Genomic DNA, 26,305 nt, shown 5'->3' with positions numbered 1-26,305 from the left:
GCCAAATATTAATTTTATGCAGTTAAAAAAAAAAGTTTAAAAGTGCATAGATTTATGCAGAAACAGGATAGAAAGGTCATATGCATGAACACATGCCAGGCAAAGACCAGACCAGAAATGGAATCATCCATCCTTATCCTATAAAAAGTTTCACGCTGTCCCTACCTGCCTTTCACAAGGCCTCCTCTATTAATCTCCTTATCCTAACTCCCCCCCTCTCTCTCTCTCTCTCTCTCTCTCACACACACACACACACACACAGAGAGAGAGAGAGAGAGAGAGAGAGAGAGAGCGCGCATATAGATAGTCATAAACCTCAGCTCTGTTACGGGGTCACCCACTCAGTCAATTAGCCGGCGACATTTCTGTGGGTGAAATGGTCTGTGAAAACTGGGTGACTTACACGACGGGCATGGAATTAGCGGGAGATGTAGCAATGACATGGTTCTCAGCCTGACAAACGACACAGCAGCGGGGTGTTGATCGAGGGGGTGTTAGGCTCTGCCAGGGAAAGGCAAGATTCCACCAGCATTTTCTTAACTTGAAAGATTTGACAATTGGGACAATAATTTATTTTATTTGCCAGAAGAGATGTTTGCTGTTTGTTTTGTTTTTTTGCAAAGTTGTAGAGAGGGGCATGCAATTCCTGGACAAATCCAGTCAGCGGGTGCTGATGTGGTGCTTGTTCCTTCCTACATTACAAAGTCTTGAATCAGAGCCTGGGTGACCATCTGTTAGGGACAGCTTCCAAGTCTAGGTTCTTTGCATTGAGGAGGGTGTGTGCGTGCCTGTTAATTTATTATTTAGTTATTAAGAGATTTAATACCCAACCCTTTGCTGCAAGGTCCCAGGGTGGGTGACAAGAACCATGTCACCATCAATATTGAAATCCAAGAAAACACTTTAAAGCAACAGCAATGGCCAAAGAATGTACCTCAGGCCATAGGCCATTCTACCTCAAAAAGGGGTATTGTAGGGTTCAAAAAGGTTCCGGAAAGGGCTACCAAAATGATCAAGTAGATAGAGTGACTGCTTGCACTAAGAAGAAAGGTGGCAGCACTGGGGGCTTTTTAGTTTAGAGAAAAGATAAGTAAGAGATGGTATCACAGAGGTTTATCAAATGATGCATGGCTTGCAGAAAAAGAACACAGAAAAGTTTTTCTCCCTCTCTCATGACAATAGAACTAGTGGACATCCTATGAAGCTGAATGTTAGGAGACTCAGGACAGATAAAAGAAAGGACTCGTTTATATAGCAGAGTTGATGAGTGGAAGTGACTCCCTTAGTGGCCACCAACCTAGATGGCTTTGAAAGGGGATTGGGCAAATTAATGGCAGAGAGGGTTATTGATGGCTACTAGCCAGGATGGCTTTGCTCTGCCTCCACAGCTAGACACAGAAATGCTTCTGAATACCAGTTGCTGGAAACCACAGGAGGGGAGAGAGGGCTCTTGTGCTCAGGTCCTGCTTGTGGGTTTCTCGGTTGGTAGAGCATGAGATTCTTAATCTCAGTGTTGTGGGTTCAAGCCCTACATGGGGCAAAAGATTCCTGCATTGCAGGGGATTGGACTAGACACAATTCAATGTAGTCCATAGCAGCCAGACTCTACTTATGTCCTACTGCCACTGTCAGAGGCAGTGACTCTGAATACCAATTGCTAGGAATCACAAGTGGGGAGAATGCAGTTGCGTTCATGTCTTGCTTGTGGGCTTCCCATCATGGGCATCTAGATGGCCACTGTGAGAAGAAGATGCTGGGCTGAATGGGCCACTGGCCTGATGCAGGAGGCTTTGCTTACGTTCTTATGACAGAGGCTATCTCACAAAATTTCCTGCGAATCTTCACTGTTGAAGACCAGTGCTTCCAAGTTTCGGCAGGGAGGGACATGCCTTCCTGTTGCTTCCATGAGTGTGGCAGAAAAATTAATTACCCAAATCATTTGCATTGGCATTTCTCTTGTTGGGGGCTGGAGCACCTCAGGCCCAGAGGCCAAATGTGGCCTTCTGAGCCTTTCCCCTCCTAGATACCTCACCCACCACCAGCCCTGCTTCCACACCCTCCTTGAGTGTTTTGGCCTGGCTGAAATGTGTCCTCGAAATCTGATCATGTCTCTTGCTTGCCTGGGTGGACGATAGAGAGGATACGTTTGTAGAAACTAACCAGCACCGAGGGCCTTCTGGCAGTGCCCACTGCAAGAAGTGAAGTTACAGGGAACCAGGCACAGGGCTGTCTCTGTAGTGGCTCCCGCCTTGTGGAATGCCCTCTCCCATCAGATGTCAAGGAGATAAAGAATTACACAACTTTTAGAAGACATCTGAAGGTAGCCCTGAATAGGGATGCTTTTTAATGTTTAGTTTATGTTTTTATATATGTTGGAAGCCGCCCAGAGTGGCTGGGGTTACCTAGGCAGATGGGTGGGGACAAATAAATTATTGTTACAGATAGGTAGCCGTGTTGGTCTGCCATAGTCAAAACAAAAAAATTCCTTCCAGTAGCACCTTAAAGACCAACTAAGTTAGTTCTTGGTATGAGCTTTTCGTGTGCAAGTGTATCGGAAGAAGTGTGCTTGCACACGAAAGCTCATACCAAGAACTAACTTAGTTGGTCTTTAAGGTGCTACTGGAAGGAATTTTTTTGTTTTAAATAAATTATTATTATTATTAGGCAGATGTAACATTTATATTCTTTGCTCCACCCACTTTTCCCTTTGGCACCGCCCACTGGCATACTGTCCTCAAGTGGTCACCCAGAAGGGAATGTGGGCCCTCAGGGCTGAAAAAATGCTCTTTCAGCTCACAAGGCACTCTTCCTGGCCTGCTGTTCTTTTCTCACCCATCCATCGGGGTGAGGCCGACTGCGCGAGCGTATAGTTGTCCACGCTCCGAGTCCTGTGAAAGGGAGCAACCCCCCCACCCACCCACTTCACACTCCAGCGACCGCACTGGTCCATTAGCTTTGAAGAGCTCGTTAGTCAATTAAAGCTCCCCTTTGTTTATACTGAATGGGCTGTTATAAGAAGCGGAGGGCAGGCTGGGGAAGCTAATTCTCTTTTTATGACCACAAATCTCTCTCTCCCCCACCCCACCCGCCATTCCCCGTCCTGGAGCCCACCCCGGAGGCTACGCGAACACACACACACACACTGAGGAGCCTGTGAAACATGGATTAGGTGTTTTATGCAACCATGGGTTTTAAAAGAGGCAATGGTTTAAAGGTTTCAAATAAATAAAGTGAAGCAAAACCCTGGTCATTTTCTTTTCTGTTAGTGGCACTCTGAAAACGCTCCAATTCCACCTGTGTTTTAAATGACATTAGACTAAATTTTATCTTTATTTTTCTCGAATCACAGGAATACCTGTTAGGGATTCAGGAGACTGGGCATTGGACTCCAGAAGCTAATAATAATTAGCACTCTTGAACCCAGCATTGCTTAGTAATTCTTAGGAACCCCCAAATCTGTGGAGTTTTGAAATCTGGCTAAAATCAATGCAGTTTTGAAAGATACAGTCTGCAATCTTGTTTCGAAATGGCATCCAATTTTATCCAAACCTGCTCCTAGGTCTTGGGAACCGCTGTGCAAAATTTGGTTATGTCATCTCAAGAGGTATCTAACTGCAGAGTGAATAAGCAGATAAAATATACAGTGGTACCTCTGGTTGCGAACGGGATCCATTCTGGAGCCTCGTTCGCAACATGAGCAGAACGCAACCCACGTCTGCATGGGTCACAATTCGCCACCTCTGCGCATGCGCGTGACATCGTTGTGTCCGTCTGCGCATGCACGAGTGGCGAAAGCCGGAAGTAACCCTTTCCAGTACTTCCGGGTCACCGCGGGACGCAACCTGAAAAGATGTAATCTGAACCGAACGTAACAAAAGGTATGACTGTACCATAGAGAAGGGGTAGAGAACCTTTGCCCCCACCCCAAGATCTTGCTGAACTACAACTCCCATCAGCCCCAGCAAGCATGGTACTTGCCCACTGCTGGTGTAGAAAATAATACTAGCCATAGGACAGAAATAGTACCAGTACAAAAATATTTCCCAACCCTTCCCGGAGATGGTGGGGATTGACACCGTGAACTTTGGTAGTAGCAGATTCTGGGTACTATTTATAACACAGAATAATATTTGCTGACTTTATAAGTCATTTGGTACACAAGCAAGGTCTCCAAGTGACTTGCGAGCATTTTCAAGAACTGTGCTCAGAGCCCTGACCACTGCCCAGCTACTCACAGGGACAGATGCGGCAGGCCTCTTAAGGGTGTTCCACATCAGTCCCTGTGATAGACTGGCCGTATGAAAGTTTTGTACAGTAGGGCTGCTTAGGTACTGGATCTGTGACTTTTAACATATAAACTGCAGGCTCCACCACTAAGTGATGGGTTTCTTTGTATCATCACTAAGAACATAAGAGGATAAGGACCTAAGAGCCTGCTGAATTAAGCCAATAGCCCATCTAGTCCAGCATCCTCTTCTTGCAGTGGCCCCTGCTGGGAAAACTGCAAGCAGGACCTGCGCACAAGAGCATTGTCCCTCCTGAAGTTTCCAGCAACTGGCATTCACAAGCACTGCACAGCAGGCATGGCTAGTAGCCATCGATAGCACTCTCCTTCATGAACTCACGCTAATTCTTTCATACAGCCATCCAAGTTGGTAGCCATCTGTTGCTATTCAAATTGGTAGCCACTGCCTCCATGCAGGAGTGAGTTCCATAGTTTAGCTTTGTACTGTGTGGATGAGTCCTTTATTCTTAATAATAATAATTTATTATTTATACCCCGCCCATCTAGCTGGGTTTCTCCAGCCACTCTGAGCGGCTTCCAACGGAATATTACAATACAAAAACCTATTAAACATTAAAAGCTTCCCTAAAGAGAGCTGCCTTCAGATGTCTTCTAAAGGTCTGGTAGTTGTTGTTCTCTTTGACATCTGGTGGGAGGGCATTCCACAGGGCGGGCGCCACTACTGAGAAGGCCCTCTGCCTGGCAGAATCCGAGACCAGGGGAAAGAGACGGCGGAAGAAGATTGGAAGAAATTCAAAATTTATCTTAAGGAATATTGTAAAATTAATGAATGCTAAAATGTTGAGGTTATAGAAAAAAGGGGATTACAGCTGTAAAAGATTAAGTAAAAGAAAAGAACAAGGGAAAATTAGATAAAATCAAGGGGGAGGATTTGCTGAAACAAATTTGGAAATTGGGATGCAGAAAGGGGAGGTACGGGGAAGTCGGGGAAGTAAGGTTTAAGAAAAAAGGACTTGAAATTATACATGTTTGTTTATGTGTTTGTTTGTTTGTATTGTGTATTGTTTGTGTTTATATAAATTGTGAAAAACCAATAAAAAAATTATATATAAAAAAAAGAGAAGGCCCTCTGCCTGGTTCCTTGTAACTTAGCTTCTCACAGTGAGGGAACTGCCAGAAGGCCCTCGGCGCTGGACCTCAGTGTCCGGGTAAAATGATAGGGGTGGAGACGCTCCTTCAGGTATACTGGACCGAGGCCGTCGGTCCAGTATACCTGAAGGTATACTGAAGGCTGTCTTAAAGTTTCCAACATCCAGAAGGAAAAACTTTCCATTAGGGCATTTGGTTGGCCCCCCATGAGGACAACAGACGGTGCAGGGATAGATGGGCCAGTGGCCTAATCCAACAGGTTATTCTTATGCATGTGTTATTTTTCGACTGCCTTTTAGTCTGGCTCTCTAAGCATTACAATACCCTGGCTGAATCCGCTGGACAGGAGATAAAGGAACAGTTTGCTTGTGGCACGACAGGCTCTCTAAAAGCTCTCCAATATCCTCATCCAGCACCTTAGATTCAATCAACAATACCCTGGTGGTGAATGAACACAAACAAACACAAAAAACCCCAGGTTGTGCATCCATTAACCAATCATTTCCCCTTCCCCCCTGCCCTTTCCCTAACACACGGCCACGGTTTGAAAAGTCTGGAACGCAACTCTTTTTCGTCCACATTAATTGCTTCAAGCAGGGGCCCTCTCCTCAGCTTATAGCTGTGGCCTTTTTTTTCTTGGGAAGAGAAAAGGCGCACACTTCAGTTTCCCATACAATAACAATTAAAATACACACACACATACATACACACAAACAGAGAGAGGGCGAAGTTAATAATTTGACCGTTTGGCAACATATGGGAGTCTCTTCGAAATTGCCTACTTAGGAATAAATAACAGATGGTAAAAGACAAGTGTCGGGAAAAGCACGTGCCTCTTTATTTCCAAAATATAAAATTTAAAAGGGAGGCCGAGAGCGACAGCATCCGGTCTCAGAACCCTCTGCAGAATAATTCTTTCTGACTCAACACAGCTTTGAATCCGCTTTAGATGGACATTGTTGTTAGGTGTTTTTTTATTTTAAAAAAAGAACTAGGAAGGAGAGAGAGAGAGAGAGAGAGAGAGAGAGAGAGAACCTCAAGCAATTTTCTGGTTTATACACCGAACTGCTCTTTTCCTCTTGATTGATTGAGCCCAGTTGTCAACCATTTCCATAAAGTCGCAGGGAAAGAAAAGGTCCCCTGGTGGGCAGCCAAGGGGCTCTGATGCAAAACTTCTAATATGTTTTATTGAAACTTGTTCTCCCCCCCCCCAAAAAAAAGCGGGGAATAAAAGGCATTGGGGAGGGGAGGGCAAAAAAGGCATTTACTTTGTCTTTCGAAGGAGCTATTGAAGTGAGGACAAGTTTCTGCCTTCAAAGTGGATGACAATTAACATCTAGGTAATTATGGGCCTTTTTTTAAAAAAAAAGGAGAAGGGGGGAAGTATCCTTACGCCCCAAAAACCGAGGATATGTGGAAGCCTCCTGCAGGGGGTGCCTGTAATTGCTGCGGTAACGAGCAGGCGAGATTGCGCTCAGCTAAAATCCAAAGTGGCCTTGAAGGTTTGAAAATTAAAGGTTCGTTGTGATGAAAGAAGGGGGAAAATGACACGTTGTGAATGGTGTAGAGAGAGAGAGGAGGCAGAATGGACGGCAGTTTTTTAAAGCACTCTGGAAGGTTTCAGCCCCCCCCCCCTGGGGACATGAGCAAAGCAGCCTCGATTTCACAGGAACGGGGTGCTCAGTGATGGAGTAACTGTGTTCCAAGTTTGAGAAGGGGAAATGAGAAGAAGAAGAGTTTGGATTTGATATCCCGCTTTATCATTACCCGAAGGAGTCTCAAAGCGGCCAACATTCTCCCTTCCCTTCCTCCCCCCCCATAACAAACACTCTGTGAGGTGAGTGGGGCTGAGAGACTTCAAAGAAGTGTGACTAGCCCAAGGTCACCCAGCAGCTGCATGTGGAGGAGCGGGGAAGTGAACCTGGTTCACCAGATTACGAGTCCACCACTCTTAACCACTACACCACACTGGCTCAAGTCAAGTCATAGAATCATAGAATTATAGAGATGGAAGGGATCCCAGGGGTCATCCAGTCCAACCCGCTTAATGCAGGAATCTCAACTAGCATCCATGACAGGTGGTAATCTAAACTCTGTTTAAAAACTTCCAAGGGAGAGCCCACAACTACCTGAGAGAGTCCGTTCCACTGTCAAACAGCTCTTACTGTCAGAAAGTTCTTCCTGATGTTTAGTTAAGATCTCCTTTCTTGTAACTTGAAGCCATTGGTTTGAGTTTAACCCTCTGGAGCAAGTTTGCTCCATCTTCCATGTGACAACCCTTTGGATATTTGAAGATGCCTGAAATATCTCCTCAGTTTCCTCTTTTCCAAGCTAAGCAACCCAGCTCCTTCAACCATTCCTCATAAGGCTTGCTTTCCAGACCCTCGATCATCTTGGTCGCCCTCCTCTGCACACATTCTGGCTTGCCAATATCCTTCTTAAATTGTGGCACCCAGAACTGGACACTGTCCTCCAGGTGTGGTCTGACCAAGGCAGGACAGAGTGGGACTATTACTTTCCCCTGACCTGGACACCATAGGTGTTTCTGCAGTGTAGAATAATATCACCTTTCTTTTACCTTTGCCTTCAGCCCCACAATAAAAAATCTAAGGGGGCAGGCACCCCCCCCAAAAAAAATTGATGGACGTTGCCATTCAAATGGTGTGCATGCATCAGATCACGATCAATTATGCAGCAAAGGCTTACCTGCCCTCCCCCCAATACTTTATTCAGGTTGGCACCCCTGGCCTTTGCTAACCCTGCTATGAGTTCAAGACAGACAAAGGAACAGATTTCAAAATGTATACTCTGAGTAAAACTTATTTGAAGACCATTCTGAGGCTGCAGCAAATTTCCACATGGAAGCACCTGCTGAGAATCCAAAGTAGCAAAATCCTGTTCATGACCGTGGGCATAGAGTCAGAGGCTACAGAGGCATCAGCTATGAAACAAGGCCAGGTCTAGGACTTCCAGCCAGCTGCTGCAGACCAAGTGACCACAGCGCCTGAGGCCCTGGAAGAATGTCCTGCACTAGAAAGGCCGAGAGCTGGGTTGCTCAGAGGCCCCTTCTTCCTGTGGGCCTGAGAAACCAAATGCCTCTCACATTGCACACCAGGAGGCGGGCTACAAAATGGGAAAGGGACATGTGCCTGGCCTGTTAAGAACCTGAGGTTCTTCTTCTGAGCCTAGAAGAAGCAGCCCAGGGGGCAGAGGCTTAAGATGCCTCAGGCTGCTCTCAATGGCAATGAGAGCAAGTGGCTCATTTATTACTAAATTTATTATTATTATTTATATACCACCTATCCCCCAGACCAGGGCTCAAGGCAGCTTACACAAACTGAAACAACACAGATAAAAAACAAAAAACTAAACTAAAGACATATAAAAGACCATTATTTTAAAAAGTAATTAAACCTGAATAGGATAAAAACAATATTAAAAAAAACCCCAAATGTATTAAAACACAGATGACAGAAACAGCACAGCACTATTTAAAGCCCCACCCTTAAGAAACAGTCAATTCTCAAAGAACAAAACAGTCTTCCCTTGCCTGTGGAAGGACAAGGAGGGAGCCAGACTGGCTTCTCCTGAAAGGGAGTTCCAAAACTCCAAAGAACCAGACCTTTAATTGCAGGAATTAACAGGGGTATGGCAGTTACAGGAACGAGGGGGAAGGACTAATGCAGGAGATGGGCAAATTCTCCTACCTTGGCATATTCCATGAGGTCGCTTCGGCCTCGAAAGCGGTTGTAGAATTCCGGCATTCTCCAAGGAGCAATGATCTGCAGAGAATGGTGGGAAAGAACTAGTTATTTGGGGGGTGCTGTCAGCAAATATGAGTTTGGTAGAATCGGGTTCCAACATAAAATCAAGGCCAGAGTAACCAATGGCTTCTAGCCGCAATGTGTTCCATCTCTGCTGTCAGAGGCACTATGCCCCTGAATACCAGTTGGTGGGAATCACATAGGGAGTCACGTAGGGAGAGTGCTGCTGCACTCAGGACCTGCTTGTGGGCTTCTCATCATGGGCATCTGGTTGGCCACTGTGAGTACTAAGATGCTGAACTAGATGGGTCACTGGCCTGACCCAGGAACCAGGCTCTTCTGATATTCTTCTGCCAGAAGTTGAAGAACAGGATCCACTGTTAGTCCTCCTTAATCAGAGGACATGGCTAACTTAAGAACATTCATTCCAGTTAGTCTCCTCTGAGTAGAGCTTGGTAGGATATAACCCCAGCAACATTTGGAAGATACATTATAGGCCGCTTTCACACCATACATTCAAAGCGCTATGATGCCACATTTAACAGCCACAATTTCCCAAAATAACTATTGGAGCTGTGCGAGCTATTTTCATGATTATATGCCTTTTTATGCACACTTTACCCTAGTGTATGCATTTTTATCTATTTGGGGGGGGCACATTACTTGGCTGGAGAAGGGCAAATTTCAGAGTGCAATTTCCAAAACGTGCAAATTTGGGTTGGTTCACCTAGAAATGAGGCCAGAGTTGGATTTCTCCCCCTTAGACCTGGTCCACAAGGTGAAGACCAACCCCTTGGGGGCAGTGGGATTACCTGCTAAGACACATGGGGATACTTTGAAAAGCTGGTATCACTGGATCAAGTTCATCAGTTTTGTTGAATCAAACTAAATAATTTTAACTGGATTTTCAATAAATGCTAATTCATTGTTACTGTTTTGAGTCTTATTGCATTATTATCTTCTTTAGCGAGTCATGCAAACTGCCATTCAGAATAATGAGTTTCTGGAACCAAGGTGGTAGTGGCCTGGAAAAGTTTGGGGACCACAGCTCTGGAGACTTCCCCCAAAACCAGCTACTAGAATGAACCCTTGCCTGGAGTAGAGAGAGTTTCAAAGCTCTTTTGGATAGCCAGGAGCACTGGCCATTAAGCATCGCCTGCATTAATCTCACCAAACAAAGGTAATCCAAGATGCTCTCAAGCTGTTACTGTAACTTAATGACCTGCCCAAGGCAAGGTGCAATTCAGGTGTCCATTTTGCCTTCTCCAGTTTGGGTTAAAACAGGAGGCCGATTAAAAGATCAGAACAACCCATTCGAAAGCCAATAGATTTGACAACCAATTTTCTGGTTTTTTATGTAACTCAAAAGAACTGACTTCGAGTTTCAGTTGTTCGGCTGGGAAGGGACATCAGCTAAAATAGGATTGCCTTCAGATGGGCATCAGCAAAAAAAGGGGGGAGGGAATTGTGTGTAAGACAACAGAATGGAATTCTAGAGTATATTGAAGCTTCAGGGATCAGGCAATTAACAGGTTAGAACAATGGTTCCCAAACTTTTTCTGGCTACTGCCCTCTTGGTTCCATACACTCATCTCCAATGTTCCCTACCCTATAAAATAGCAATATTCAGAATAGCAGTTTGCAGTCCCCACTAAGGAAGACAGCAGCACAATAACATTCAAAATAGTAACAATTAATTGCACATTTATTCAAAATCCAGTTAAAACTATTTAATTCAACAAAACTGCTAAATTTGATCCAGAAATGCTAACTTTTCAAATATGATGGTCATTTACATATCCACCAGCACCCTCTGCTGCCCACTTGCCTCTTAGCACCCCCACAAGTAATCCTACTGCCCCCCAGGGGGCGGTATCACCCAATTTGGGAACCACTGGGTTAGACAAACAGAGGCCACATTTGAATCATATATTTAAAGCACTATGATACCACTTTAAACAGTTATGTTTCTGCCCCTGCAAAGAATTCCAGGATCTGTAGTTCATTATGGGTGCTGAGAGTTGTTAGGAGGCCCTCTTCCCCTCCCAGGGCTACAGCTCCCAGAGTGGTTTAAACAACGAAGCTCTCATCTTAGGGAAATTCTGGGAATTGTAGTTCTTGGGAGAGGAACAGGGGTCTTCTGCAATCACCAGAGAGAATAAACTCCCCCATCTCATGCTATGAATCAGCATCCCAATTGAGGCCCAATTCAGTTTGATTTTCTATTCCCCCCCTAAAACAAATGCCCCTTCCGATAATTTATCAACTTTGTTTTCATGGGAGATCATCAGTGCACTGGTACAGCTCCTTACCTTGATCTGAGGGCAGATGGCATAGTAGGTGAGCTCAAAGCGAATTTGGTCATTACCCTAAAAGGGATAGAAGAACACAGAGTACAATCAAACACTCCTGAATCGCAGGCAGGTTTCAAATCCTGCCATGCTGATCAAGGGCTAGCATTTTTTTCCTGTCCCACTGTGACTGACTGGCTGCAGACTGACTGAGGTTCACTAGGAAAGCTGAGAAAGGCCAGCTCTTCACGAGAGCCCCCAATTGCTTCCTTTTGCTGACTTTAAAGCTTCTAGTCTTCATTGCAACTCTTGAAAAAGAGCTTTATGGGGAGATACATCAATAACTCTTGATTTAATACCCGTACAGACCTTCTTTTCTCTAAATTAAAAAAAGATAAACTTAACTTTACACTGGAATCCTATAAAAGGTTCTTTTAGCAATTAGGGATAGGCAATCAGTCAATTTGGGTCTCTTATTTATTGGATAGTCGACATTTCCATAGAAGCTGGCATTTTTTTAGTTTAAAAAAATCTCACAAAGCCTGTATTTGTAGCAGTACCATGCCACTTTAAACAGTTATGGCTCCCCTCAAAGAATCCTGGGAACTGTAGTTTGTTAAGGGTGCTGAGAGTTGTTAGGTGATCCCTGTCATCCTACAGAGTTGCAGTTCCCAGTGTTCCTTGGGAAAGGGGATTGATTGTTAAGCCACTCTGGGAAATGTAGTTCTGTGAAGGGAATGGGGGTCTCCTAACAATTCTCAGCACCCTTAACAAACTACAGCTCCCAGAATTCTTTAGGGGAAGTCATGACTGATTAAAGTGATATGATACTGTTTCAAACAAAGCATTAATCAGAAGAATGGAGGGAAGAGGCTAATTAGCATCATGGAACATGAAGTGGGGGGGGGGGAGGTTAACCTGTTCCACTATCTGCAGGAAAGTTTCAAGTGCATTCTGGATATTTAGGTTTATGCACGTAAAGCAGATTAAAGTGTTCTGTCACCCTGGCTTTAAAAGAGAGATACCTTTGCAGTTAGGAAAGCGAAGGGGAAATGCCTGAGAAGAGTGGGGTGAAGGAATGATTAATGGGAAGATGAGTAAAACCCTGCCAGCAAATCCAGAGATTAGCAGGATGAATACTCCTTTATAGTACACCCTCATTGCAAACAAACTCTCCTATATTGTATAACCTCCCTGGAAACAAATGAGAAAACATACTCATTAAGGTCTGGGCATAGCCTAACCTCTCCATTGGTTTTGTACAAGCAAATCAGGAGGATATTCAATAAACAGGTCATCTGGAGTAGTCCAGAGTTCCCACTTGCGACTCACAAGCTGCAGGAAGAGGTAATAAGTGTCAGGGAAAGCACCTATCTTTTAATGAGAACTGTAGCTAATGGCTTGATGGGCTCCCCCTGTACATCAATGGGCATGGTACACCCCCCAGACAGTGTCTTTCTCTAATTAACCTTCTCAGTGAGCATGTAATCCCTCGCCCATCTGCTTACCATTATTGCAAAAGGCAAATACTGGCACAAAGCCATCCCAAAGATGGATCGTTCCACTCAGTTATCAACCAGCAGGGCTGAGGTCTGGTCTGTTTGATGTCACCAGGTGCACATACATCTCACAATTTTCGAAAGCAAGAAGTGTGTCAGATTCCAGTGGGGAGGGGGACCTCTGCTTTGATTTGTGGTCAAAGTTTCTAGTCCCTATGGGACACTTGAAAGAGCTTCTGATCATCATGGTTCAGAATTAAGGGCTGATTTAAATAGGAACATGGGAAGCTGCCTTCTCCCAAGTCAAACTGTGGGGTCCCTCTAGCTCAGTGCTGTCTACCCTGTCTGGCAGCTGCTCTCCAGAGCTTTCAGGAAGAGGGTCTTTACCCAGCCCTGCCTGGAGATGCCCATGGGGATGGAACTTGCAACTTTCTGCCTACAAAGCAGGTAGCCTACAACTCAGCTAAGCACCTTCCCCTAAAAGTTAAGATTCCATCCTCCTAGTTCTGAATAAAGGGTGGGAATTATACAGAGACTCAGGAAGCTGTCGAACCATTGCACCACCAGTACTGTCTACACTGACCAGCAGCAGCTGCTCAGGGTTTCAGGGCAGGGTGCTGGGGATTGAACTTGGAGGTCTTCTGCATGCAAAAGCAGGTGACCTCCTAGCCTTCCTGTCAAGGAGAGCTAGTGTGGAAAAGGGGTTAGAGTGTTGGACTAGGACCTGAGAGACCAGGTTTCAAATTGCTGCCTGGCCGTGAAGCTTACTGGGTAACCTTGGGTTGCCACTCACTCTCAGCCTAACCTGCCTCACAGAGTTGTTGTGGGGATTAAATAACGAGTGTGAGGACCACGTATGCCACCTTGAGCAACTTGAAGGAAAAGGTGGGATTCCAAAAAACAGTCCCTTTACACGGTTTCAAGGTGAGGAGATAACTCAGAAGGTCCATATTCTGGAGCAGTGCTTCCCAAACTTAGCAACGACTGCACACCGCTTTTGAGAGTTTACAGTCTTACCATCGCACCCCTTCTTGTGTGGAGACAATTGGGGTGTTAGTTGGGGAGCATGACCTTGGACCTATCACTGTCTGAGAGCCTAGACTGCCTCACAGGGTTGTTGTGAGGTTGCAAGTGGGTAGCAGGACAACCATGTGCGGCGTCTTTGGAGAAAGGCAGGGTATAAATGTAATCACAAGTAATAAACAGTGCCCGTGGAAATTAGGTGGAGATGTTCTTGAGGAGAGGGCTGGAAAGAGAACACACATGGCTAAACTTGTTCCTGACTGCAGGAGCCTCCAGGGACTATTACAAAACACTCTGGAGGAAACATATAATAGAACACTCATTTCCCTTGCAGGCCCCAAACAGCCCCATCTGCTGCCCAGACGCAAGGTCCTGCAGATGGCGCGCGGTGCATTAAAGAAGTTGGCAATGCAACCAGAGGATGGACTGCTTTGGAGAGGGGGAATCAGGTTACTGGTTCTCCTGGCCTCCCTAACCATTTCCCCTATGAGAGAATGGTTGCAGCATTTGGGACATTTCCGTTTAGAGGAAAGACAAGAGGGGACACAACAGATATTATGAAATTATGCACGACACAGAGAAGGTGTATAGAGGCAGGTCTCTCTCCCTTTCTCATAACAGGATTTCCCAAACTTGGGCCTCCAGCTGTTTTTGGACTACAGCTCTCACCATCCCTAGCCAGCAGGAGCAGTGGTCAGGGATGATGGGAATTGTACTCCAAAAAACAACTGGAGGCCCAAGTTTGGGAAACCCTGCTCTAGAACTTGTGGCATCCCACTGAAACTGAATGTTGGAAGCTTCAGGACAGATGGAAGAAAGTCTCTATGCAGCACACAGTTAAACCATAGAACTCGTTCCCGCAGGAGGCAGTGATGGCCACCAGCTTGGAGGGCTTTAAAAGAGGATTGGGCAAATTCACAGAAGGGAAAGCTGTTCCTTCATGGCTACTAGCCACAATGGCTGTGCTCTGCCTTCCAGAGCTGAAGGCAGCGGTGCTTTTGACCACCGGCTGCTGGAAACCACAGGAGGGGGTAGTTGTGCTCAAATCCTGCCTGCAAATTTCCCATTGGGGCATCTGGTTGACCACTGTGAGAACAGGATGGCAGTCCATCTCCCCTGTAGGTCCAGGGAGATTTTTTTGATTTTTTTATTCTTTTGAGCTCACATAAGCCGTTGTTTATTTCATTCCTCTCAACACCCAAGCAGTGAAGTTAATGGACTGGAATCAAAGGGGAACAGAGATCAGAGCAGCCTTTAATGGCCACGAAAAGCTTCATCCCTGATTCACCAACAGTCCACAGGCACTCCTTGGAAGGTTGCTGGGGGTCCATTGCACAGTCTCTCTCCCCCCTCTGCTGGACAGTTCCTGCCTTGTCAAGCCAGAGAAACTCTGAGTCAGCAACTTTAGAATGGGAAGGAAGCGGCTTTAAAAACACGGTTTCATTGCACCCTCTCGTGGAAAGAAGCCTGCTATACAACTTTCTACACCAACAAGAGAAATAAAGAGCACTTATTATTTCCATATTGATTTCCAAATTATTCCCGAAGTGAGACCGAGAATGAGAGCTGTAACTTCACTAGAATGATATTTGAATGGGTGGCTTCTTATTTTAAACCCCCTGTTTTATAATTTTATAATTTAAAATTATAAAACAGATATGGTAGAATCAAAGAATTGTAGGGTCGAAAGAGACCTAAGGATCATTTAGTCCAGCCCCCTGCAAGGCAGGAACGACAGCTGGAGAATCCCTGGTTGCTGGAAGCCACAGGATGGGAGCTTGCTTTTGTGGTTGAATGTTTTGTAGTTGCGTTTCCCACACACATCCGGTCAGCCAGTGTGAGAACAGAATGCTGGACTAGATGGACCCCCTTTGGCCTGACCCAGAAAGCTCTTACGTTTTTATGCCCTGGGATTAAAGGATCATCTAGTCCACAAATAGAGAGACTATGTGGTTCTCCAGAACTTGTTGGGCTAACATCTTGTTGGGCTACAATCCCTGATTGGGCACCAACTCCCATCAACCACCAGTCAGCATAGCCAATGGCCAGGGGTGATGGGATTTGTAGTCCATTAACATCCAGAGGCCTCAGGTTCCCACTCCCTCTGCTCCCACCCGATTGTGGCATTTCCTTTCAGCTGAGCTGTGCGCACCACTGCCATCATTCCAGCTTCATCGGAAGACACATTCATTTCTCTGGGCATTTGAAGAAACAGCGACTGGGGTTTGATGGGATAGGATTTCTTGTCTGTAATACTGTGCAAACTGTTCCCCCTGAAGATCTCTGCATTGCAGAGCAGGTGCCCCAGGAATCTTGGGGTTCCTCAAGCGGTTGCTTAGGCTTAACATGCTTCCATGGTTAAATAGATGAGCCAGCCAGCCAGCAACTCCAGGGCAACAGATGGACTCTCCCCTCTGTCGGAAAGCAGCTTAATTTTTAACCGAAAAAGAAAACAGGCTGTCCAGATTTGCAGAAGCATGGCATCCAGTCTTCTTGAACAACCCCAAAGGGCATAGTCCGAAAAGGCTGCATTGTCTTCCTCCCGCCACTACCCCAACTTGGGATGGGTTTCATGAGAATTCCAGATCTAGTTTTGTTTTTAAAACCAGCTTCTAGTTCTCATGTTTGTGCAGTGCCATTTTAAAAGGCTATCTTTTGATTCAATAGGACTGAATACACATTTAAAGCACTTTTAAAGCAAATTTCGCAGCAGCCCAAGAGCCCTGGGGTCCATAGTTTATGCCTCACAGAGCTATATTTCCCAGTAACCTTAAATTACAGCTCACATGATTGGGGCGTGTACTTTAAATGTCTGGTGTGTACACAGCCTAAGGGTTGATTAGGTTGCTCTTCCATGAAACCCCAGTCCTAAATTATGGGCTGTCTATGGCAGAGCACCTGTTTGACATGTAGAAGTTCCCAGGTTCAGTCCCTGACACCTCTAGATAGGAGCTGGTAAAACTCTGGAAAGCCACTGCCAGTCAGTGCAGACAATGCTGAACTAGATGTATCAGCTGCCTGGCTCAGTATAAGGCAGATTTATGTTCCTATTTAATTCAGTCCTTTATTCTATGAGGACTAGAATCTCGGGTCACATCTACATCATACCTTTAAAGCACCCTCAAGCCCTTTGAATAGCCATGGCTCCATGAGGTGGTCTCCAAGCAACTCTTAGGCTAAGCAATTGAGGCCATTGAAAGAGCAAATGGGGCACTGCCCCCAATATAACCCAATATGAACGTAAGAAGAGCATGCTGGATCAGGCCAAACACCCATGCATCCTGTTCTCACGGTGGCCAACTTTATGCCTGCAACAAACCCGCAAACAGGACCTGTGAGCAAGGGCCCTCAACTCTCCTGCGTCTCCTAGAAACTATGGAGGCAGAGCAAAGGCATCATGGTTAGTAACCATTGATATCTCTCTCCTCTATAGATTTGCCTTATCCTCTTCTAAAGCCATCCAAGTTAGTGGCCTTCACTGCTCCCTGCAGGTGTGAGTTCCATAGTTTAACTATGCACTGCAGTGCTCCTGTTCAAAGAAAACATGAAGCTGTTACAGTAAGTCGCTGGGCGACTCAGGGCAACCGTGAACAGATGCTGGTTTGACAACAGCCACATTCACTGCCCATGGAGGTGCTAAAAAATAAGGCAAGCTGTCTCCCTAGCTGGTTTGGGGGTCACCCCTGGTTCTGGTGCAGGTCAAATAAATACGCCCCTGCCTCCCTCGTTCTCTTAGATTCAGGTGGATGACTAGGGCAGCTCGGAAAGGTCCTTGCAGAAACACACATGTGTGCAACAGTAGAGGCCTGGCTGGAAAGCTTACAGCCTGCTGCCACTACATGGGATAATGATTGAGGAAAATGAAATACGAATTGGCCCTGCCCCATAGCTTGACCAGTCACGGCTAGGAGCTAGGTGGAGTAATAGATCTAAAAAAATGTTTAGACTGACACATGCTGACCTGTTTCCGTATTGACCTGAAATGTTTGTTTTGGGCTTTTCAGAAGTACATACAGTGGTACCTCTGGTTGCGAACAGGATGCATTCCAGAGGCCCATTCACAACATGAAAGGAACGCAACCCGCCGTGGCACGTTTGCGCACACACGGGTTGCGATTCGTCGCTTCTGCGCATGCGCGTGATGTCATTTTGCATGTCTGCGCATGCGCGAGCGGCGAAACCCAGAAGTAACATGCTCTGTTACTTCTGGGTCACCGTGGGACGCAACCTGAAAAACTGTAACATGAAGCAAACGTAACATGAGGTATGACTGTAAAGGCAAGAAGGGCAGGGGGAATGTCGGCTCGCAATGGCACTCACCTGAGAGGTGCTGGAACTGCACTCCAGCACGCTCCGGTTGAATAAAAGCACTGATGCACCTCATGAAGAAGTGTTTCCTTTTATCTGTCCTGAATCTTCCAGCCAGCTGCCACCTGCCCACAACCAATCCAGGGAGTGGCACTGCCTGACAGCTTCCTTGTCTTTCTTAAGTCTCAGTGTTGTCCTTGTAGAACCCAGCAGAGGAAAGATGGGGACAGAACTGGAATCAGCTGGCTCTGGCGCCACCTACTGCTGGGCTTTCTGCCTTACATCCCGCCAGTCTCAATGAGCACCAGTCATCAAATGCTTACCTTGCCTGTAGCTCCATGGGCAACATACTGGGCACCTTCTTTCTGCGCTATTTCCATCTGCTTACGGGCAATGCAGGGCCTGGCCAGTGAGGTGCCCAGGAGGTATCTGTCCTCGTAAATCGCGTTGGCTTGGACCGCCGGCCAGATGAATTCCTCCACAAACTCTCTGCTGATATCTTCAACGTAAACCTGAGACCGATGGAGAGGAGGAGAGGGGATGGGATTGTTCCCAGTTATTTATCAGAAGCTGGAGGGAGGCATATTTTGAACTCAGAACCCTGCCAAGGGGTGAAGGGGGCAAGTAAAGCCTGCCCCAACAATTACATTCCTCGTCTGAAAGCCTGATTCAGGTGCCCGCCCTCCCCGCTTCAGAAAGTTGGCAATCCTCACAACAGGTATAGAAATACAGTTTTAAAACAGTAATACAGGGCTGTATTTTACAAAAGTTACAAAGAGTGCCTAGTAAGTATATCAATGCACAACTAAGCTGTGCTTAGTGATCCCAAGTGCAAACTCTGTGTTGCAGGGCCAGCCCAAGACATTCTGCTGCCTGAAAACCAAAAAATGGCATCACATCACCCCACCCCCACCCCAACATGAAACCTCTTGCTAGAGCAGGGTGAGGTCAGCCTGCGGCTGACTTTGCCTGGCTTCAGCTTGGGCAACAGTTTTCCAGTGGTCCCCTTCGGTGGCATTAACTTGAATAAAATATTGGGGAGGGGGGTACTGCCCAACATCCAACCAAAAGGTCGACAGAAGGAGGAAGGGAGGGAGGTTGGAGCCAAGTGAGTGCAGCCCAGGGAGAGGCCCCCAGCCCAGTGTAGCCTTCCTCTCTCGCCCAGCACTTCTGAGGCCCAGGCAGTCAGGCACCAGGCATGGGAGGTGGCACTGCCCAGGCTGGGGCCAGCGCTGAGGGGCTCCTGTTGTCAAGCTGCAATTGGCATGGCCACCTATTGGCAGCCATGTGAACTGCAGCATGATGACAGTCTTAGATTTTATGTCTATAGGAAGATTTATACTATGAGAGTATTTCTGTGCTGCCATTGTAGGCAACTTCCTCCCACACCATCATTTCATATACACAGCTGTAGAGGCAACTTTCCAAATAATTCCCAGAGCAATCCACTTGCAATGCTTCTGACCTGTTAATAATGCATGCATAACATTCTCTCCCATCAACCTGACAAACTAACCCTGCAAATTAGGCCAGTCTGACAGCTCTGTGGATATGCAACCCATTTGATTGACTGTTAGCATGTGGAGGGGAGGCTTAGGAATCACCTTTTCGGCTCCCAAGGAAAGTGCTTTCTTTCTTGCCTTCTCAAAATCATCCTCTTGTCCAATGTTGGCCTGGAAGAGTAGACACCGTGCCATATATTAATATTTGTTTTGGGGTAAAAGGGGTGGGGAGATGGAAGACACACATAGATCAGATTCTTTGCTGAACTGTGGCTAACCCAGAATTTCAGCCAGAACTGACCCAAGATTTAACCAAGCCTTACTGCAAAATAGAAGGAGGAGGATACTGTGGAGTTGGAAAAGGTTCAGAAAAGAGCAACCAAAATGTCCCCCTGTGAGGAAGGATTGCAGTGTTTGGGACTTCTTTGTTTAGATAAAGTGGATAGAAGAAGAAAAAACATTTTTCCCCCTCTCATAACGCTAGAACTCATGGATCTCCAACAAAGGTGAATGTTGGAAGATTCAGGATATGTCCTTTTTGCAGTGCAAACTATGGAACTTGCTTCTACAGGAGGCATGAATGGCTGTTAACCTAGATGGCTTTAAAATAGGATTAGACAAATTCATGGAAGAGGGTAAAGCTGGCTACAATATCAGTTGCTGGAAACCACAGGAGGGGAGAGCTGCTCTTATGCTCGGGTCCTGCTTGCTCAGCAGCGTAGCAACCCCCACTGGCACCTGGGGAAGACCAAAGTTGTTGAGCTTTTTTAGGGCAGCCACCAGAATTCCATAGCTGCTGATTTTAGGGATGGGAAGTGGCTCTGACCCCCTGCAGAGTCCGAAATGCCCCATTACCACCATGCCACCCTCAAGCTCCCCTGCTGCCCAGAATCCCACCTCCAGATGCATAGCACCCACCTTGCTGCACTACAAACCTCTGTGCTACCCTAAAGACCCCCATGCCACCCTATGCCACTCCCACCCAGTGCGGACTGCCCCCGCTGGCTAGCTACGCTACTGTGCTTGCTGGTTTCCCACAGGCATCTCAGAGGGCCTGGTGAGAACAAGATGCTGAGTATACCTGAAGGAGCATTTCCACCCCCATCGTTCTACCCGGACACTGAGGTCTAGCGCCGAGGGCCTTCTGGCAGTTCCCTCGCTGCGAGAAGCCAAGTTACAGGGAACCAGGCAGAGGGCCTTCTCGGTAGTGGTGCCCGCCCTGTGTAATGCCCTCCCACCAGATGTCAAGGCAATAAGCAACTATCTTACTTTTAAAAGACAACTGAAGGCAGCCCTGTTTAGGGAAGTTTTTAATGTCTGACGCTGTAGTGTTTTTAATATGCGGTTGGAAGCCGCCCAGAGTTGCTGGGGAAACCCAGCCAGATGGGCGGGGTATAAATAATTTAATTTATTTATTTATTTATTATTATTATTATTATTATTATTATTATTATTATTATTATTATTATTACACCTATAGCCCTTCCTCTCCTGGATCCTGCTTGAACTTCACCTCATCAACTTACCAAGTAGGCGATGACCTTGTAGCCTTGTTCCTTCAGCCAGACCAGGATGCATGAGGTGTCCAACCCCCCGCTGTAGGCAAGGACCACGACGCCTTTGCTCTGAGACATGGTCTCTATCAGTAGAAACAGAAATGATTCCTCACACTGGGTACCAGATGGAGGTTGGGACAAAGACTCTCCAGTCTCCTCCCCCCACAACAACAACAGTGGTCTTTTCAGTGGTGGCTCCGCAGCTGCAGAATGCTCTCTCCAATGAGGTGCACTTTTCTCCATCATTATTAAATTTCAGGAGGAACTTGAAAGCCCCAGGGAATTCAGTGGCTGAGGAATACTCTTCTTGGCAACCAGAAGATTGGCCTTGGGCACATCCCTATTTCACTGGAATTTTTATCCCAGGGATTCGAAACCCTTTTTCCTGCCTGAGGGCCACAATCCCTTCTGTGCAACCTCCCAGGGGCCAGGGGCAAAAGTGGGTGGAGCAAGAAATGCAAATTTTACATTTGGATAGTAGGCTAGTTTCCATAGACACTCTCTCACACATCCATTTCTCTAGCCTCCATTCAGACAAGGAAGAGGCATGATCAGAGTTCAAGGACACATCCCATCCAGGGAAAGAGACTCAAGGAGGGTGGGGGGGGGGCAGGGCTGGTGGGGAAAGAGACATGGGGAGGTCTTTGTGTGGCAGAGGAGGAGGTGGTATAGCCTAGAGAAAGCCCCAAAAGCCATACAGACTTGGAGGGTCAGATACAGCTGTGAGGGTTCCCCACTCCAGAAATCAGACCATGAGTCCACCCTTGTTTTAGATACCCAGGTCAAATCTGTGCCATACACTCTGATACCACTTCCCCCAAAACCACAGGCATGGCTTTCCCTCAAAGAATCCTGGGTACTATAGGTTGCCAACTATAGGTTGTTAAGAAATCCTCCCAAATTCCCCCTCAAAGAGCTACATTTCCCAGGGTTCTTTGGGAAGAGGGATTAGTTGATAAAACTACTCAGCGAACTTCAGTTCTATGAGGAGAAATGGGGTCTCCTAATGTCTCTCAGCACCCTTAACAAATTACACTTCCCAGCATGCTTTGGGAGAAGCCATGACTATTCAAAGCAGTATGAGGGTGCGGCCTCTGTTCCAAAGGCTAGTTTGAACAATAAAGTTCTTAAAAGACATCTGAAAGAAATCAGGATGAAATCAGACTGCAGGCCGTTTGCAGCCCAAGAGCTGAAAGGTGTCCGGCTCTGCTTTAGAGATCCATGTGGATGTTTCTACCATCATTTGCCCAATTAAAAGTTCTTTTTTTACCCCTCAGTGGACTTGGCACATTGTGTAGGTAGCCTCGTTGGCACCATCACGCCTGGCATCAGCATAAATGATTGAGAAGACCAAACAAAGACCTCCACAGTTCCTGCTTTGGACAACCAGCCTGGACTGCATTTTCAATTTCCTCTGTGTGTGTGCAGCCTGGGATTTATTTGGAGGAGGGGAAGAACAACAAATGGGGGTACCAGTTGCAGACGGAACAAAAGAATAGCCACAATCCACAACTTTTCTGGGTTTGCTTTTTTTGCCAAGTATTTGGGGGCTTCTGTACAAGCCAGCTCATGCAGCATGGTGTCAGGACCCCAGAGATTCAGATTCAGTCATGAAACTCACTGAGATGCCCATGAGCCAGTCCCTATCTCTCAGCCTAACCTACCTCGCAGAGTTGTTAGGAGGATAAAAGGCGGACATGTCCTGAAGAGTCAGTGTGGTGTAGCGGTGAAAATGCTGAACTATTTGTTTATTTCTAAAAATATTTATATACCACTATTTCATATACAGTAGTACATAAAACCACACAATAAAAACCATTATAAACTATAAGAATGAGAAATCAGCAATACTGTTGTGGAAAGATGTGTTTTCAATTCCTTGCATAAGTCTGACGGAACAGAAACGTTTTCAGCAGGGGTTTAAAAAGTTGGCACAGAAGATGCCTACTGAATGTCCAGAGGCAGGGAGTTCCACAGGACTGGGCCAATGAAACTAAAGGCTTGACTCTTTGTTCTTGTCAAATGAGTCTCACCAGCTGAGAGAATAGCTAACAATGCTTCTGCAGGGGATCTCAACAGCTGAGACGGGATATAAGGGTTCAAGTTGTCCCTGAGGTATGCCCTAGACCTAAGTTGTTCAAGGCTTGGTAATTTAATACAAGGACTTTAAACCTGGCTCAGTAATAGATGGGCAGCCAGATTAACCTAGATTAGCCTAATCTGAGGTTCTGTCCCCCTAACAAAAGCCGGCACCCCACAACAAAAATCCTGGCTATGCCCATGTTTGTTGGGGTGTCATGAGCATAAAATAGGGAGAAAAGAAACAAAATGTTCCATTTCCAGAATCAAAGTTGGCTACAAGGAGATGATAGCTACTGTGAACAGTATCTTTCTCCCCACCTCACAATTTGCTGGATTTAAATACAACCCACCCACCAGCTGGAACAGAAGGCAAATAAGTTCATTACAAGAGGCTCCCTTTACTGAATATAGGGCGGAGCTGCTGGCGAATAACATTCATCAGAAGTTTTTAATTCTACTTTCCCCTTTTAACTCAAGGGGCACAAAAAATGTTTGCTTTGGCGGTCTCTACAAACAGCCCTGCAAGGTAGCACCTGCTCTTTGTTAATGCATGTTGTGGGCACTGGGGAAAACTTGAATCTGAGGCTTCCCAGGTTATTCCCCTTAGTGGCTATCATTCACCCCCTTTCCTTACACCTTTATGATACGAAAGCCACAGCTGTCAAGTTTCTAGTTCCACCTACTGCATAATGCATAGCAGCCCTGCTGGCATTTATGTGTGGCTATCTGAGGCTAGGTTTAAATGAGGGACTGGAGATGCCCAGTCAATGGGGGTTCACAACGCTCCCAGCTGCCCTAGTGAAAAGCAAAAGCCCCAGAATTACTCTCGCACTTTCAAACAGGTTAAACATACACACGCAGTCCTATTCAAATTATTTTTCCACATTGCATTTATCCACTTTAAAACACAGCCTCAACTCTTCTTTCCTTGTATTCCTGGATCTTAATCTCCTCTTTAAAAAAAACCCCACCCCCTTTGCAATTTATCTCCTTCACCTTCTGTAAAATTTAGAAAAACCCCACTCACCCCACCACAGGGAATCTGCCACAGATGGAAAAGTGCCACTCAGCACACAAAACTATGTGTGCCTCTCCTAGAGAGCCACCCCAGATTATAAATCACAGCCACTTGTTTGGGGTGGGAGGAGCCAGGAATGACTGAGGTGTGTCTAACTCTCAAAGGGACTGCTCTGCATACTGCGGACCTCCCTCTTCACTCATTCACAATTTCCTCTCTATATTGGGTTATGGAGTGAGGAGAGTTTTAAAAAGGCAGCCTTCCCCAGAGATCGAAAGGCCCCAACAAAGACCTCCGTAGTTCCTAAGGAAACCAAGCCTTATGAGGAACAGTTGAGGGAGTTGGGTATGTTTAGATTGGATAAGACAAGATTGGAGAAGACAAGATTGAGAGGTGATATGAGAGCCATCTTCAGTTTCTGAAGGCAAGCTTGTTTTCTCCTGCTCCAGAGGTTAGGACCCAAACCGATGGATTCAAATGACAAGAAAGAAGGTTTCAATTAAACATTGGGAAGAGCTGTCTGATGGCAAGAGCTGTTCCGCAATGGAACAGTCTCCCTCAGGAGGCGATGCTCTCCTTTGTTGGAGGTTTTTAAACAGAGGTTGGATAGCTACCTGTCAGGGATTTTTCAGATGGGATTGTTGCATTTCAGGGGGTTTGACAAATGGCCCCTTGGGTCCCTTCCAACTCTACAATTCTGTACTTTGGACAACAAGCCTGACAGAAGCTATTATATAAGAACTGTAGTACTGCCAACTTTGGGGGGCACTCTTCTGCCTTTAACAGGAGCCAGGCAGGTGAGCAATTAGCAAGTGATGCTCTTCCTGGGTTAAAGAAAAAAAGTGCTGAAGAAAAATTTATTTTCTGCATGTCTGGCTGTGGGTTTAAAGACATAGGAGCAGGTTCGGGAGCAGAATTTGGTAACCCGCTTGTCAACAGAAGATCCATGGCTTGTGATTGCTGGCTCAAGGCCAGAAAGACAGATAGTGGGCTGCTGTGCCAGAGTGTCACCTGTCTTTTTTGGCACCTGGGTGTTGACACGGAGATGTTTGCTGACTCTGCATTCTTCACAATCCAATCCCTCTTTCTTATGTAGTCTTGTGGCTTCCAAACTCTGTGTGCTGAGTCAGCAGCAGACAAAGCAAAGGGCCAAGGCACACAATCTTGCCTATTCTGAATGCAGCCGCGGGACATCCCCTCTGTAAACACAGAAGGATTGCCCTCTTGGATCAAACCCCAAAGTCCATCCAGCTCACATTCCAAAAGCAGAACATTTGATGCTTTAGGAAGTTCAAAAGCAGGCATAACTGGAAATAGCCAGCCGCCCACCCGCCCACCCACCCCCCGCTCTAGGGATACAGAGGTAAGGAATTCAGTTCACTTTGTATTAAGGAGACAAATCTATCTTGTACTTTGCAAAACAATATGCAAACTGAAATGTAGCTATTCTTTCAAAATTCAGACTTATCCAAATTTTGCAATGCAGCTCTCCAGTCATGTGATACATGGAAAACCGCATGTGTTAAGTACAGTGTTCATTAAAATGCACACATTAGTGAAAATAACATACCGAACAGTAGGTGGAGTATCAATGGGTTTATTTCATTGGAAAGAGAAAATTCTGAAGACTTTATAATACCAGGTTATTCACTGGTATATAGACTAAGTAGGTGGGAAGTTACTCTCTAATGTGTCATGAACTTTACCATTATTATTATGACAGAGTCATAGAATTACAGAGTTGGAAGGGACCCCTAAGAGCAGGGCTGGATTTAGGTTTGATGAGGCCCTAAGCTACTGAAGGTAATGGGGCCCTTTATATGTCCAGCTGTCCTTTATCAACAACAAATTGTCGCTGTTTTTTGTG

General features: G+C 46.0%; 1 protein-coding gene across 1 annotated transcript in view; it reads right to left on the bottom strand.

Annotated features, from left to right (window-relative positions):
* Positions 1-24,549, bottom strand: part of ASS1 (argininosuccinate synthase 1) — a 76,619-nt gene extending 52,070 nt beyond the window's left edge. The window contains exons 1-6 of the mRNA XM_083485266.1: positions 24,448-24,549; positions 21,309-21,421; positions 19,885-19,953; positions 18,604-18,792; positions 11,472-11,528; positions 9,103-9,177 (exon numbers count right to left, since the gene is read on the bottom strand). Coding sequence (XP_083341392.1) covers positions 9,103-9,177; positions 11,472-11,528; positions 18,604-18,792; positions 19,885-19,953; positions 21,309-21,416 — 498 coding nt within the window. The 5' untranslated portion in view covers positions 21,417-21,421; positions 24,448-24,549. The remainder of the gene's footprint in view (positions 1-9,102; positions 9,178-11,471; positions 11,529-18,603; positions 18,793-19,884; positions 19,954-21,308; positions 21,422-24,447) is intronic.
* Between the last annotated feature and the right edge of the window lie 1,756 nt (positions 24,550-26,305).

This window comes from Podarcis liolepis (assembly GCF_965112155.1).
Source record: "Podarcis liolepis genome assembly, chromosome: Z".
Classification (NCBI taxonomy): domain Eukaryota; kingdom Metazoa; phylum Chordata; class Lepidosauria; order Squamata; family Lacertidae; genus Podarcis; species Podarcis liolepis.
Note: the sequence above shows the minus strand (reverse complement) of the source record. Positions and strands in the feature narration are given on the sequence as shown.